Here is a 15,498-nt window from a genome sequence, read left to right as displayed (position 1 = left end):
GAGCAATGCTTGAGGGGAGGGATTGAACAGCTTCGTTTATAAATCACGAATGAGCGCCGAAGATGCGACGTAAAATTTTACATACCATTACTAACAAATTTATTATCTCAACAACAAATGTCGAAAAAAGCTAAAACCATGAGTGTGATGTAAGGAACCAAAAGCTCAGGTTTGTACACCCCCACAACTCTCACTATTCTTATTCACAAAACTGAAGATTACAAACAAAAAATTGTAAGCCCGCGGCGGACTATCCAATTTGCAGTTTCAGTAACACAATTCCTAAACACTCATGAATTCCTATTGATATATTCATATTACATACGCGTTCATCATCTGCATCCTTTGAGCATACCTGTACTATAACGGCTCATATTGGGTTTATAATCGCACCTTCACAATCAGAGTTAGCCTTCTTTCCTTTAGTAGAACCAAAATATGACTCTTTTACCTGAGTCCTGTAGTCTTCTTCCATGAAGTCCTATGCTATCGCAATTTCTACGTTGGAGTTGTAAATGTAGTGGAAGCGAGTGAATGAATATCACCAAAACCAGACTGGCTCTCCATTTCCCTTTACCCATTTTATATGAACCGGTCGTCACTGCTGTTTTCACCTGCATTACTTCTTTTCAAATTAAGGTTGGTGCAAGGCTCATGAAAAATGTGAACTTAAGAAGAATGCATGGTTCAATTGGTATACCTTTTGCGCTTGCTCTTCAAAACCGTGGAGGTTGAAGGATTGCTGTGCCAGTTCCTCTTCCTCTGATTGATGAACCAATTGTTTATCTGCTTTAATTGCAAACCAGTTTCCTGTACCAACCTAACCTTGTCCTCCTCCTGCAAATTAATACAAACACCATGCTAGTTTAGACATTGGCGAGAACAAAAATTTGCGGATTTATGAAATGTGTTTAGGGTTTAGGAATTTAAGAAGCCTGTAGAATTTCGTATGTTTAGAATGCAAACTCAAAGAGCTTCTCAAACTTACAGTTGGATATGGCCACTTTGAATGTGACTGCCACCAAGCTTTTAGGACAGAGGTTGTGTCGCCAGGAAGTTTTCCGGCTCTTCTCTTGCGCATAATCTCCTCTCTTATGTCAACGATTTTCTCCTTGTAACCCTGCAAAATTTGTTCATGTAAGTAAAAGGGATAGCAGATTTACCATGAACAATTTCATGATTTAGTACCTGTTTCAGTTCATGCTTCAGTTCTTGCCTCACGCGCTCCATCAAGGACCTTTCACTCTCTGTCGGTATAAGAGGGCCAAATCCCATGCTGTCATGACCCTCCATACTTCCATCAAACAAGTTTGCATCACTATCTACTTGGTCGTCTTCGTCATCAGACATTGTAGCACCTGTTCCTTCGCCGGGGGAAACTCCTGTTCATGTAGTGTGTGTAAGCAAGTTTAACTTCTGCCAAAGAGACATGACCGCCGTCGTTACAAAAGTTTACCTGTTAAGCTTTGAAGTGATTGCTCAATCTCCCAGCAAGCCATCACTGCTTCCATTGCATGCACCCGGACGTGCTGTTGCAGTTGTTCTTTAAACGAACAAAGCAACAAAACATAATGCCTCTGTATCATCAACAACAAAAGCAAATCAAAATTATGATGGTATTATCAATTAATAATGAAGATGAATTCACGGTGCAGAACATTCGACTTTTGTTAAGGGATGAATTCTTGTATTCATGATGCATCAATAACATGTCAGTTTATTTATTATTGTCGCGTATCTACCAATGTTATCAACATCATATTAATAATCTCTTCTTTAATAAAATATAAAAAACTGGCCGTCCTCTACATAGAAGTTTGTAAATGAAACTATAACCTAATGTGTAAAATGAATAGGTACTAAAAACTAGAGTGAATAAAATTTTATAGGATATTCCATACTTTTTCACAGTTAAATCTTAATTTTTGCATTTTTTAAAAAATAATTTAATGGTTAAAATACACGTTATACACTACAATTTGGAAGTGACATTGCAGAGGGAAAGAGTCGTCTTGTTGCGGTAATCTCAGCTTTTGTCTTCCCGCATGTTTTTTGTTATAAAAAGATTGGGGGATTCAGAACTGTTGTTTCACAGAGGCTTCGCTTTTATTATGTCAGCAGTCAGCACCTTCTTCCCTTGTAGCCTTAAAGCTTTTTCAGATCCCTATATTCTTTGAAATCTTCAACCATCTCATCTCATTCCAAGTTCTTACTGCGTACCAATAAATTCCTTGTATCGTGTAATTAATTTAACAATTATCGTTCAGGATGTTTGAATTCGAGACTTTTTAAAATTGGATGACGACTAATATTATTACAACCATTGTTAAATTATGAGTATGAGGCGAGTTATAAATTTTAAATTTTCAAAATCAAATTCAAATAAATTTCTTGATTCCAAAGATCAAAATTTGCAAATATTAACTTTACAAATTTTGGTTTTCATTTAATTGACAAGAAAATTTTTCGTTAAACCTTAAAGAATGAGCATGAAACAAGACGTAAATTCTGTATTTTGAAACCTAAATTGAGGAATTCGATTTACTAATCTACTACTTTTGTTTTTAATTGAATTGATGAGGTACGATCCTTCGTGTGTTTTAAATTATTATAGCCAATTACCCAAATTTGATGACTCATTCGTCACTACAATAAAAATTCAAAAGCAAAGACAAGTCATCACCAAAAGGCAAAGGCAAAGAGCATTACCATGAACTGATCAAGCTCCTTGTCATCGCCGACCATGCCATTCCCCAAGGCGGAGTACTTCGCCACCACATTCTGCGACTGAGCCAGCTGAGCGTCGATCCTAGGCAGCTGGTCCACCGGTGTCGCGATCCGCAGGCACGCTACGTGTGCCGACAGCAGCGGCTCGTACAGCGGGTGCGCCAGAATTTCGGCTTTGTGTCTCGCGTTCTGCCAGTTAATCACCCCGCCGTCTCCTCCTCCGCCTCCGCCTGGGATGCCGCTCTCGACGACTCCGCCGTCGCTCTTGTTGAGGTTGCTGTCCGGCTTGAGGTCTGCGGAGTCATGGGACATCGCGGCGATCATCGAGTCGCCAGCGACGGTGACGTCATCGATGACGTCGCTGTGGTTGCGGTGGAGGATCGGACGGTGGGACTGGGAGAGCCATTGGTTGGAGGCTTGGGAGGCCACGGAGTCGGAGGCGGTAACGTGGAGGTTGAGGAAATTGGATGAACCGCCGCCGTTGTTGTTTGCGTTGTTGGTATTGGTCGGGTTGGTGTCGGCGTTGGTGAAGTTGCGGAGGAGGGCGGAGTGGAGCCAATTGGGGGCGGGCAGAAATGGGTGGTGGGGCTCGGGGGGCTTGGAAGTCGGGTCGGTTTGGTCCGATTGATATTGCTGGTGCTGTTGCTGGGTTTGGTCGGTGAAGTGGTGGAGAGGCTGGGAGAGGTGGTTGTGGTACGCCATGAATACGGATGATCAGCTGGGTACACCAATTTACAGTCGGAGAAGGAAACAGAGGCGCTCTGTTATTTATTTTTTTCTTTTCTGTCTAAAAAATGAATTAAAAAAGGAGAAGTGAAGACGATGATTCAGAGGACATGGATGAGAATTGGGAGGAGAGACAACAAGACAAAGATATATGGCTGGATTTGTATATCTATAAATCGATCTCCCTCTGTTCTCTGTAGACTATATGGTCTCTGTGTGTTTTCAGAAATGTTGAGAGAGAAAGATGAGACCTTTAGAGAGAGAGAGAGAGTGAGACTGAAAGGGTTTAGTTTCAAGGGTTGATGGCTTATATATGGTGAAGCTGTTTAGAGGGAGAGTGAGAGAAGATTTGGACACAGTAGTTTTCGGGGAGGGCAAAAATGGGCTCGAGAAACTGCTTTCCCAAGATTAAAAAAAAAAAAAAGTGTTAAAAAGACTAAATTTTAGAGATAAGATTTTAAAAATAAAAAAACATAAAAGTTGATGTTGATTGATTACTTAAACGTTGATAAACGTGCTTATTTCTTTTGATGACATATCATTTAGTTGCAAATTTAGTATCTAAATTTAGTATCTCTAGCATTACTCATAAAAAATGGTGGGATTTCTTGGGCAAGTTAAGAGTGTAAATCTCACATTTGAGAATTTAAAAACTTGAATGGACTCATGTGCTTATAAGCAGTTCAGTTATTATTGATTGATTAGATTTAAAAATCACCATACATGATGAGGCGTGTAAAGAATATACATCTCATGTTGGATAATTGAGGTACATTTTATGTCTTTAAAACAAGTTGAGCTATTTCACGTATGATCAATTAATTTTATTTAGACCTTAATCTTTTTTTAAAGAGGTGGCCCTATTATTATTATTATAAAGAAATATAAAATTGGGGGTCAATAGTAAATCTAGGATTATATTGATATTTTAATTTTTTATATCAAAGAAAAGTAATGGTATGAGCGAAGATTTGTCAAAAGATGTTTGGGTTTGATAAGCGAACTTATAATTTAAGAAATATTAGTGTATTTTATAATTCCAATTCAACGATTAACATAAGTAGGTTTAGCTTGGGGTAGTTGGGATCTCTATTCACTTTATGGGACATTATTTATGTTTAAGTTTTAAAACTCACAACAAAAAGTTAGCATCACAAGAAGGAAAGAAAAACAAAAAGCAAAAGATAACTCAATGAAAATCTTGGCATGTTATTATCACCAACGTGGATTAGCTTAATAATTAATGATTTGATGTTTACTTTAGTAATAATACCCAAGAAATAAACAAAGATTGGACAAGTTTAAGGCGTGATTTCGTTCTGTCATCAAATAGTGCAATCTATTGTATAAAATGGTTAAATTTTTTAATGATTGCTCGAAATTTTCTAACTAATTATCTCATTTCAATTTTTTCACTTTTATTTAGGTCATGCGTATTTCATTAGTATGTTAAATTAAAAATAATTACTTTCTAAGTGACACTAAAATTTTAATTTTAATAACAAAAAAATAAAATAGTGAGATTTTAATACACTTTAAATTGTAGTTTGAGGTCATCCTAGCAGGATTTGGATCCTCTCCCGATCCCCTCCCTGGGATCAAGGCACAATAATCGTTCATTAAAGATCGTGCGGTCACAATTAAATATTTTTTACACAAAACGAGATTGCTTTCCTTTTAAAAATATAAAAAATATTTAATTGTGATCGCACGATCTTTGATGAACGATCATTGTGCCTTGATCTCCGGATTCCCAGTGGATCCGGAGAGGATCCAAACCCATCCTAGCAACCTTCCCACGGGGCCACAACTCTTGGAGCGTGCAGTCCACGTCATCCTAGCCAGCGTGACGAACTACCAAACCATCACCGGCGCACCGGCCTCTTCAGGTGACCGGCCGTAGCCGATAAAATAATCGTAAAGACGGGAAGGGCCGGCGTCCCTCCTCTCTCCGACCCTTGCGGGACAGCGATGCCTGGACACGCGTCGCGCTGCACTCGCTTGGACCACGGTGTGGGGACAAGCTCCAAGCACGCGCCAAGATCAGCAGATCTACCCCGCACACGTGGAGAGATATGAGAAGCGGGACCACTGAGAATTTTTGACTTCTGTGACAGCCGCCGGCTTAATCAATTCGAGGTGTGGTCCCCCTTGTGGGTTGTGGTCCCCCAAGCTCGTGGGGCCCGGATGAGAAGAGTAGGAAACGTCAAAACAATATGGCGGGGCCCGTTAGAGGAGCGCGGATGCTGTATGGCGTTTATGGCTACCTACATGGCTTTGGCATCGGTCCCCCTGCAAGTTGCTCTTCAGTTTTCTTATTTTTGGAAAATACTTGCGAATTCTTACACTTAAACTGTAGTTTGATACGTGTGAATACAATTTTTTATATAGATTTCATTTTTATTTCGATACGCAAATCTGCTCAACAAATCTCATAACATAAGTAAACGTATGTTCGCATCGCAACTAATAGAAAAAAACGACGACTAAACTAGACTAGTAGTTGAGCTCTTCTTGTTGTTCAGACGTTGATCATGTTGAAAATCTCAACAATGTTTTAGTGCAACCCTATTACCCATCCTTTCCGTTTTGTTCATGTTTAGGTTTTCAGGTCACGACAACGAATGAGTTCTTAATATCCGAGTTAAAATTCCTCTCTCACTTCTAGTTAAAAATTGTCAATTAACTGCTTTTTATTTGAAAGTAAAAATGAATGAAATGTTAACTGTAAATAATCAAGTACATTTTTTTGTCTCTCTAAAAATTATCATTTGCAAAAAATGTTATGTAGGTGTGCAAATGCGTAAATCCGTCTTTTCTCGGACATTCTTGACCATAATTATTGTGGTCCATGCACCAGCATCTAGCAACTGTACGGTCAGCTATTTACAATCATCATTTTTTGTTGTTGTCGAACTACGGTCATCATTCAAGTAGTTTAACTGCGAGGTGTATTGACCTTTCCTTCTAAATCTGTCCATTTGAGTGGAGGTACTGTCAACGTAATGACATTTCGAGAAACATAATAGTAGGTGAAATCGTGGTTATTTAGTTAGGTTTCACAAGTAAGTTCTTTCGGCTTGAAATTGTGTGTATGTCTTGATGCTAATGGTGAAAGAAATCAATTTCTTCCTAAATTTTTATGTTGTGAAAGAAATAAATCTCTCCTCAAACTTTTTTGTTAACGAAAAAGAAGAAATCGTGGTTATTTATGAAAAGAATGATTAATGCCGATCCGATAAGTCCAATAATTTATTAGATTATATGTTCACTGTTAATTTTGCTACGCCAACATAACATTTTCATCAATCCTTGTCGCAACATACTTGAACTGTAATTTAACATCATAGTTTCACCAAACCTATTGAAATAGTAATGATTCGAATTAAATGTTGTACAACTTTTCTACATTAAAATTTTGATAGGCCATGCAACTATTTATCTTGGTAACGGCCATAAATATGCTATTTTAGAAAATTCGGTAAAAATAATTAAGAGCCCTTATAGAATACTAAAACCGTTTTTAATCATGTTTGACATAAAAAATTTGAAGTATTTTTATGTTTAAAAAGAAATACTTCAAGTCATTTTTGAAAGAAACACATGTAATGTGCTATTTCTAGGAAGTATTTTCAAACGGCCCTTAATATATTTTAAAGAGCAACGAAGGCTTAGACATCAATCACTTAAGTTTGTAACTCGCCCCCCCCCCCCCCCTCTTCTCTCTCCTCCTCTCTCATTATCACTCGAATATAGCGAAAAAGATGAAGAAAACATCCAAAACATGTGAGAATAAAATGATAATATATTTTTTTAGTCTTAGAGATTATATAATCATTATATGCTCAAGATCTCTGGTTTAGTTAGATAAAATTTAGGGGAGATAATGATGCTTAGAAGATAGTTATAGTTATTTACAATGTGATACTGCAGAATCGTAGGCACCTTACTTTATGAGACACAAACAATCTCTCATATTAAAATAAAAACATATGGATGATTAATCATTAGAAAAATTAGGCACTCAACACGTATTTTTATCATAAACGACAAAAGGTGAAAAAGTATATCCTATATATGTATACACACACACACACACACACCTCGATCCACAGCCTTGCGTTTGGATAAGGACAACTAGAAAATGTGAAGCATGACTTGGATTTCGTAATGTTTTACCATACTATGATCAGATAAAATCAACGTCATATGGTCCTACATTCTTTTGAATGTGTCGATAACACAGCTTGATATATTTTAAAAAAATATTTTTAATTAATTATATTGTTACACTTAATATATCGAGCTATGTTCTTAACACATTGAAAAAAAATTCTTATTTTTTACCATACTATGATTAGATAAAATAACCGTCATATGGCCCTACATTTACATCATTGCCTTGCCTTCTCAAACACCTTAATTAGTATTGAATTACCCTAATTCTACTCTTTCTAATCCCCCAATTAATTAATCCAATTTTAGTTGAAGGGTCGATGAATAAGTAAAATACTTTGAGTTAATTATGTATGAATTAACCATTTAATTATAACAGGTTCAAATGGTACTTCATTCTCGTAGTAGGTTTTTAAAGACCAACTATTTATACCCATGTAGCGATATTTCAACTAAAAAATTGAATTTTTGGTTCAGTTCATGATCACAGCCATAGAATGCTTGTACAAGGTTGGACGTATGAAGTTTAAATTACAACCATCAAGAATTATGATCGATTATTTTAAATATTCAATAGTAGCACAAATTATGATTCTGATCATGCATTATTGATCACTAATTGCTACTTAGTCTTGTTAACGGGTTGTGTTGTTTTATGTCGGATTAATGAGTCATGCAAAAAATTGTTTTACCTAATGTTTAGACATGGAAAACAAATCGTTTACGTGTCATACTGGTTATTATAACGTGTGTTTTAACATGTGTCCGATAACGACCTAAATTGTTAACAGATGCCTAATAACGACATTACTTGTTAATAGGTGGATCCGAATCTAAACTTGTTATTTTTCGTATCGTTTCATGTTGAATTAACGAATCGTCCAACAAATTAACAGGCCTAAATTAATCACTGCATTCTATATAAAAATAAATTAAAAAATAAATAAAAATAAAAAATAAAATTTGGACAGTTAAAAGAAACAGAAAATATAAAGTACAGAGTTGTTAGTGAGATTGATGGATGGATGAGACAATTTCAACCAAATTCATGAAACCAACCTCCAAGACGTCTCCTGTCGCATCTCAAAGAGTCAGTCAGTCGCTGTTCCACTTTCCAAACCATGCGTGCCTTTTGTTCTCACATTTCACCTTCTTTATTTATTTACTTTATGAGTACACCTCAATCGCTTGTCAGCTACTATTTGTGTTGAGTAACTTAGTTTTAGCAAAAAGAAAATGTAAAACAAAAGGCAACTGTTTCTCCTTTTGGCATGAACCTAAGCCAATATTGGTTGTAAGTGGAACTTTCTTTTGGTGACGACACGTAATCCTTGGATTAGAGATCTTAATCATCATTTGTTCTTTCTATTGTGGTACCAAAATTCTGAGTGTACTTGCAATTACCAATTTTTTATTAGCAGTTTACGACATGTGAAGTACCAGCTTGAATACTCGGTACTAAAACAAAAAATCTCTCATGCAAACACGAAAATCAATTTGTGAATAATAAACGAATGGTAAACATAGATTCATAAGTTACAAACCTCAACAATGCCTAAACTATTAAAAAGTTCAAAATGTAGTTTGGAGAGGATTGAATGCGTTCAATTTAAGAGTTTGTTTAGTGACTAGAATTGAATTAGATTGGATCAGATTGGATACATATAATACAAGGTATGAGAGAATAATATCTCATTTTGGGTGGATCAAAATTAATTAATATTCATGAGTACTTCATCTTAAACTCACAAGATGGACAAAATTTATTTGTTTCTTTCTTTATTTACCTTAAGTATAAAGGAAAATTAATGAAAAATGGCTTTAAAATTTTTAGTTTTAATAAAAAAAACCATGTTATAAGTTTTGTTTAATGCTTAGTACAACACCCACATTAAAGTAGTCTAACTAAAAATGGTCTGACTATAATAAATTATGATTTGTCGATTTTACCCCTAACTTTTTTAGGTTGAATTCTAGATTTTCGTCGTTAATGGAGGTCATTGTTATTTTGTAGACCTTCTTCATTTTATTTGAAACAAAAATATAGATCCTCATGCTATTTAACTTATATTTTGTATTATTTCGTTGAAATGTGATCATAATTATTATTCATAGTATATTCGAGGTACTGTTTTTCAATTTTTCTTCGTCAGTAGAGTTTATCGTTTGTTTCTCCAAAAAATAAATTTGAGATCTGCATGCTATTCAATAATAACGACGAGTCACTGTTTCTGGACTGTAAACATAAACTGTTTCTGGATTTTAAGTAACACTATTTATGGAATCCAAGTCACTGTTTATGGAATTTAAGTTACTGTTTCTGGAATCTAAGTCACTATTTCTGAATCCAAATGAAATAGACACATTGTTTCCTAATTGTAAGCTAGAAAAGAAATAGTGAAATTCACTGTATTTGGATTCAAAGCAAAATAAGCAATCTGTTTATTAAATATAATCGACTAATGCATGAAAGAAAAGAAACAGTCAAAGGTTAAAACATAGACTGTTTCTGGAATCTTAGTCATTGTTTCTGGAATTTAAGTCACTGTTTCTGGATTTTGGTTCTTTTCTTTCCAGATACAATGTTATGTTTTGGGTTCTCCAGAAACAGTTTTATGTTTTTTTTTTTTTTTCCAGACACTTTTTCTTCGGTTTCTGCCATTGAACTTCTTTGAACTTGTTTTGGCAACTTTGTTTCGATGAATGCTTCATTTTTCAACCTTGATTTGGTTGCTTTTGAAATGGGGGAATTTGATTTGATAGGAAGATAGGGAGTTATTATGGCAGTTTCGTGCTGGGTTGAGGTTGGTGAAGAGTCAGGACAATATTAAATCATTTAGGGGTATTTACGGAAGTGTAGATTTGTAGCCGGTTGGACTTGTAAGTTTGACCTGTGGACAATAGTTTTGGATGAGATTTTATTAAATTTGAGGCCTTTTGGTTAAATAACATTTTACGATGGTTTTTGGTTAAATATTTGTTGACCCAAAGTTTTTTCATTAAAGCTCCCTAAATATAACAAGTGATCCGATCTAATTTAATTGTGCATCAAACGAGCCCTAAAAGCATGAAAACTCAAGTTTTTCACTGCTGATTGAATGGCAGGATCCTGACATAAATCCTGACGTTCAACCGACTGTCCCAAAAACACAAGTCCGTGTGCGAACATGTGTTCGACTTCAAGCCCAAGCTATCTATTTATGTTCTATACCTCTTGTCAAAACATAAGGCAAATATATCGTCACTGACGAACCATTACGCTACAAGGGTGTGTTGGTCACGCGATGGAGAACGGTGAGCAAATACTTTTCATTTTTAATGGACCAAAATATCTGAACAGTTGGTGAGTGGTTGTATTGTCAACACGTGTCCAACTTCAAGCCAAAATGTTAAGAATCCAGTGGGACGCCGTCTAGGTTCCGTGGAGCATCCGCCACCTCGAAGCATCTCAACGTACAATTGGCGGGGTTGTCACGGCCCGCCATAAGTTTCCAGCCCGGTGACTGCCCCACACGTGTTCTACGAGGCAACAAGAGAAAACCCAAGTCACGAATACGACACACTTCCCTACCCGGTTAAATATTAAAATTCGGATAATACATGTCGTTTTGCTGAAAAGTGTTACAAAAACAAGTGATTAGTCGTAGGTTGATTGGGTTGATTGTGTGATTACGATTTTGCAGGCGTTGATTGTGTCTGCCAATTTTCAGGTTCGTTATTTTTAAATTTATAAAGTGGGGTCGACTTAATTATGGAGGGAACAAGATTAAATTAGGAGTAGGAGAGTGGAAAAAGTCATGTATAAGGCTTAGTCATTGTCCTTGTCCTTCCCCTTTATCTTTTGGTGCCAAAGTGGTAGGTCTTAATTTATACAAGCTCAAACGACACTAAAATAAAAGAAAGCGGTAGATATTAAGTTCCTTTTTTTTATTTTTTTATATCTATTATTGTATAAATATATTTTGTTTGAAATTAAGAAGAAGCATGTGTGTTATGCTTATGACGTTATAACAAATTTTCACATGTATTATAGTGTTACGAATTCATTGATTATATTGATGAATCCAACATATTATTTGCATTTCACACTAATTACATTAAGTTTCTCAGTATGCAAAACCCATATTTCTTGGCACAAACACATTCTTTAGATGGTAGGCCGTCCAACGATGCATTATTAGGTATGCATGTTCCTTTTTTCTCCTCTTGTAGCGGTGAAGTTGTTTCAATCTCTTAATTCTTCTTTGATTTATTCAATTATATAGTTAGAAATAAGTTGAGGAATAAAAAAAGATAAAAAGGACTTTTTACGATTGTCCTTCCTTGAAATTCATACTTGTTCTCATTTTGCTCCATAAAACTTATTTTATCTCAACCCCCAGAAGTATACTACCTCTCTCATTACGCCCCATTTTCGTCCGAGTCTGTCAAATAAACGTTAGTTGCGTCAGCGATATTAGTGGTAATGTCGTCATTGTATAGTGGGTGAGGAACAAAACCATTTATTTGGCTTGAAAAAGATGGGGGAGGACAAAAAAAGTGAGAGCTTGAAGAAAGGTTCATTAAGGGGGGGAATTTTGTACAGTGGGTATTAAAAGGTATGATTTTTATAGATGAAACTAGATAATGAAAACCAACAACTCTGCCGTGGGGGAGGGATAAGGAGGGGGTGGTGATGGGGAGAAGGCAGCCATGGTTTTCTCTTCCATGGCGGAGGGAAGGGAAAGCAGCGAATAAATCGGCCAGTGGACCCTTTCGACTGCTTAACAATTTGTGCCATATCAGACTGCTTAACAAATTTCTGACAGACTTGGACGGAAATAGGGCATAGCGAGAGAGAGAGAGAGAGTACTTCAGGAAGTTAAGTGACAAAAATGAGTTTCATGAGACAGAGAGAGCAAGTATGAGTTTCAACGAGCGTTGGCGTAAATAAGTCTAACAAAAACAAAGCGTGGATATCAATTTCTCCTCTTGAAAACGAGTGACTACACCGATAATAACCTAATCACGTCAATTGTCTTGACTATCAAGTATACTAATCTTTTGATGAACATCGCATCGGTTATATATCCTTTTTACTCTCTAGATTCCTTAGTTTTGATACCACACTTTCATATGTGATGCTTTTATCACACACATAATCATAAAAACTATCTAAACACACATTAAAGGATATTTTTGGTTAATATGAGTGATTACGAGTTTTCAGTGCAATTATCATTCAGGTGTAGCAGTCTATAACAATCATCCCCAAAAGAAAAGAAAAAAAGCTTCTGACAAACCCTTTACCCCTTACATATTCCTCCATTAATTTGACAAGATTTCTTACTTGTAGTTGTCAAAAACTAATAAATCAAAGTCCTTGGTGGTTTCCTACCTCATAACTCATTAGTTATCCTATACCTATTCCTCTCTGGTATGCTGGTGTGGTGTGGGGTAGCAAATTAGCAATTCTTTTTGGAAGAGACTTGGCAAAAAAGGTCCAAGGTAGCAACAAGAAAAAAGTGATCGATACATCCCATTGCACGTCACTGCAATTCAACGCTTCGTGTGGATTCTCATCCGATCATATACCAAATTGGTTCGTTTTTTACCACGCCATGCATGAATATATGAAAGTAGCCAGCTCACTCTTCATCCGACTCACCAACATCACTGCGCGCACATATATATATATATATATATATATATATATATATATATATATATATTCCTTTCCCATTTGTGCCATATGTTTTTCTCTCCCCATCCTATTCATATTTCATTTTTCAAGCTAGTTCCTAGGTAGCCCCTAGCCTCTGATGGAGGAATTATGTATAGGCTTTAAGTTTAAGTGGAACACTGTGTGCTTGAATTGATGCAGAGGTTGAAAAGAAGAAAAACAGTAGTAATCACAAACTTTTGTAATGTATGCTTTCCAATATCTACTACCTAGCCAGGATTGAATTGTGCAAACACCGTTGGACTCGACACGTGAATCATCAACCCTAATACGAATACATAAAGAACATGATATTATAATCGAAAACGGATGGGAGAGTCTCAGAGCACAGTATACATGAGTATATATGTAGTGGGAGAAAAAAAAGTTAGTGAACCTTAAACCCTAATTACTTCCCTATAATGCAAGACTTTAAATCCAAAACGCTAATTTAGATTCCTTATGAGAAATAAAACTCTCAACAACAAGAAGACGACATACGTATGGTGTTAAATATGCATGCGCGTGAGAACAACGCTGGTCCACATAGGCATTTTTAGGTTTTTGTATTGAAGATATTGCATTTTTATGTGTTGTAACTGTAGGTCGACGCATGCTTAAGGGAGGCGCACTTGTGCCCGAAATAATTGAGTGATGGTATCATTTAGGGTACAATTATAGAGGGGGAATTTCGCAAAAAGTGACTGCTCATAATTATAGTGAGAGATCGTATAATTGAGACATGCAATTTGTTGTGGTTAAGATTAGACACGTCAAGTTCTTTTCTCTTCTTTTTTGTTGTCAAAAGATACGTGAAGTTCAGAAGATGCTATATGATATCTCCAACAAGTCATCAAGGCCTCAATAGATCATGATACGGGTGCACTTTTATTATAGCATCATGTTATGTATACATTTCTCTTCGTTGCATTATTAATTTATTAACACGAAATGCAACAGTGACGTTGTATATCTGCCATGGAAGTTGCTTTCCACCATATGCATGCATATATTTAATGCTTAGCTAGGGTTAAAGAGAGTTAATTAATAATGATCATTATAAGATAAAAATATTGTTATTCATGTTCGGATAAATTTTTCTTATAAAATTTATTTTAGTTGTACCATGGTGTTATCAAATCATCAATTCACTTATGTTGTAACACGTCTACCTTTTTAATAATGTTATACCATAGATTTTTCCTAAGAAATCAAGAAATATTAACCTTTGGTGTCGACACATATATAACACGTGAGCAACTAATATTATATATGTGCCATTGTGACTGTCACACCCAAATTTTTTCCATGGTGATTAGGTTTTTGAAATAACTTAATTAATTTGATGGGTTTAAGTTCTTGTGAAATCAAAATTAATGGATGTCCCATCCCATGGTGGCTTTTGTAGCTAGCTAATTTTACCATCTTCTTTTCCACTTGTCATGTTCCTTTGCCTCATGTGCTTTGGCCCCCCTTCCCCTCTCCCATACTTGGCTTTCCTGCATGGACCACAAAAACACTGAGTCTTCGTGCATGGACCACTCGACCACTTACCCCTCCTTCACTGTTCTTCCCACCCCCACCCCCCACCCCCTCCCACAAGCAACAAAAAAGAAGTAAACTGACCAAAAATTGTCCAAACTTTTTGAAAGATATATGTGGGAATCCAATCTCCATTCATGAACTTGTACATTTAATTTCCAATAATATTCCACCCAATATTTGGTTGCATTATTTGTACGATCATTTAGACAAAAAATCAATAATTTTCATTTTGAATTTTATTTTTGTTCAATAAATTGTAAGTAACTTGTTTTCCATATCAATATGTCATATTATTTCGCAATTTATGTATTCCTATCCAATTATGTATTTTTATAAGTATAAATAGACACTTGTTTATACAATACATAATAAATTTACCTAAATCCGTGTAAGTGTTAGGCTCTAGCCTACCGCATAACTAGCAATTAGCGTCTTTTAAAACCTTGAGCATTATTAGGGATGAAAGAACTAGCTAGACCTTTTCATTATCTCTCTTTCTCTTCAAATTATCTCACCTATCATGTTCATCTAAGCATAATATGATTATTAATTTCCGTCAACCATGAGTTTGTCGGGATCCCAGAAGGAAATCGAACACAAAACTTCATCTCTCATGGTGCAAA

At 35.8% G+C, this 15,498-nt stretch overlaps 1 protein-coding gene across 3 annotated transcripts; it reads right to left on the bottom strand.

Annotated features, from left to right (window-relative positions):
- Nucleotides 1-63: 63 nt before the first annotated feature.
- Nucleotides 64-3,754, bottom strand: LOC137711299 (homeobox protein knotted-1-like 3). Of its 3 annotated transcripts, none has more exons than XM_068450541.2 (6): nucleotides 2,710-3,754; nucleotides 1,457-1,577; nucleotides 1,189-1,382; nucleotides 989-1,120; nucleotides 701-837; nucleotides 64-614 (listed from the first exon to the last, which is right to left on the bottom strand). In XM_068450541.2, the coding sequence occupies exons 1-6, from the start codon at nucleotides 3,427-3,429 to the stop codon at nucleotides 611-613; spliced, it is 1,308 nt and encodes a 435-aa protein (XP_068306642.2). In that variant the 5' UTR covers nucleotides 3,430-3,754; the 3' UTR covers nucleotides 64-610. The 3 variants fall into 3 exon arrangements, with proteins under 3 accessions (XP_068306642.2, XP_068306635.2, XP_068306630.2); XM_068450534.2 differs by having other exon boundaries at nucleotides 64-622; nucleotides 2,710-3,739; XM_068450529.2 differs by having other exon boundaries at nucleotides 64-625; nucleotides 2,710-3,737.
- Nucleotides 3,755-15,498: the final 11,744 nt, after the last annotated feature.

The sequence above is a fragment of the Pyrus communis genome, chromosome 15 (assembly GCF_041283825.1).
Source record: "Pyrus communis isolate YQ-2024b chromosome 15, ASM4128382v1, whole genome shotgun sequence".
NCBI lineage: Eukaryota > Viridiplantae > Streptophyta > Magnoliopsida > Rosales > Rosaceae > Pyrus > Pyrus communis.
This window is presented reverse-complemented; position numbering and strand designations above follow the sequence as displayed.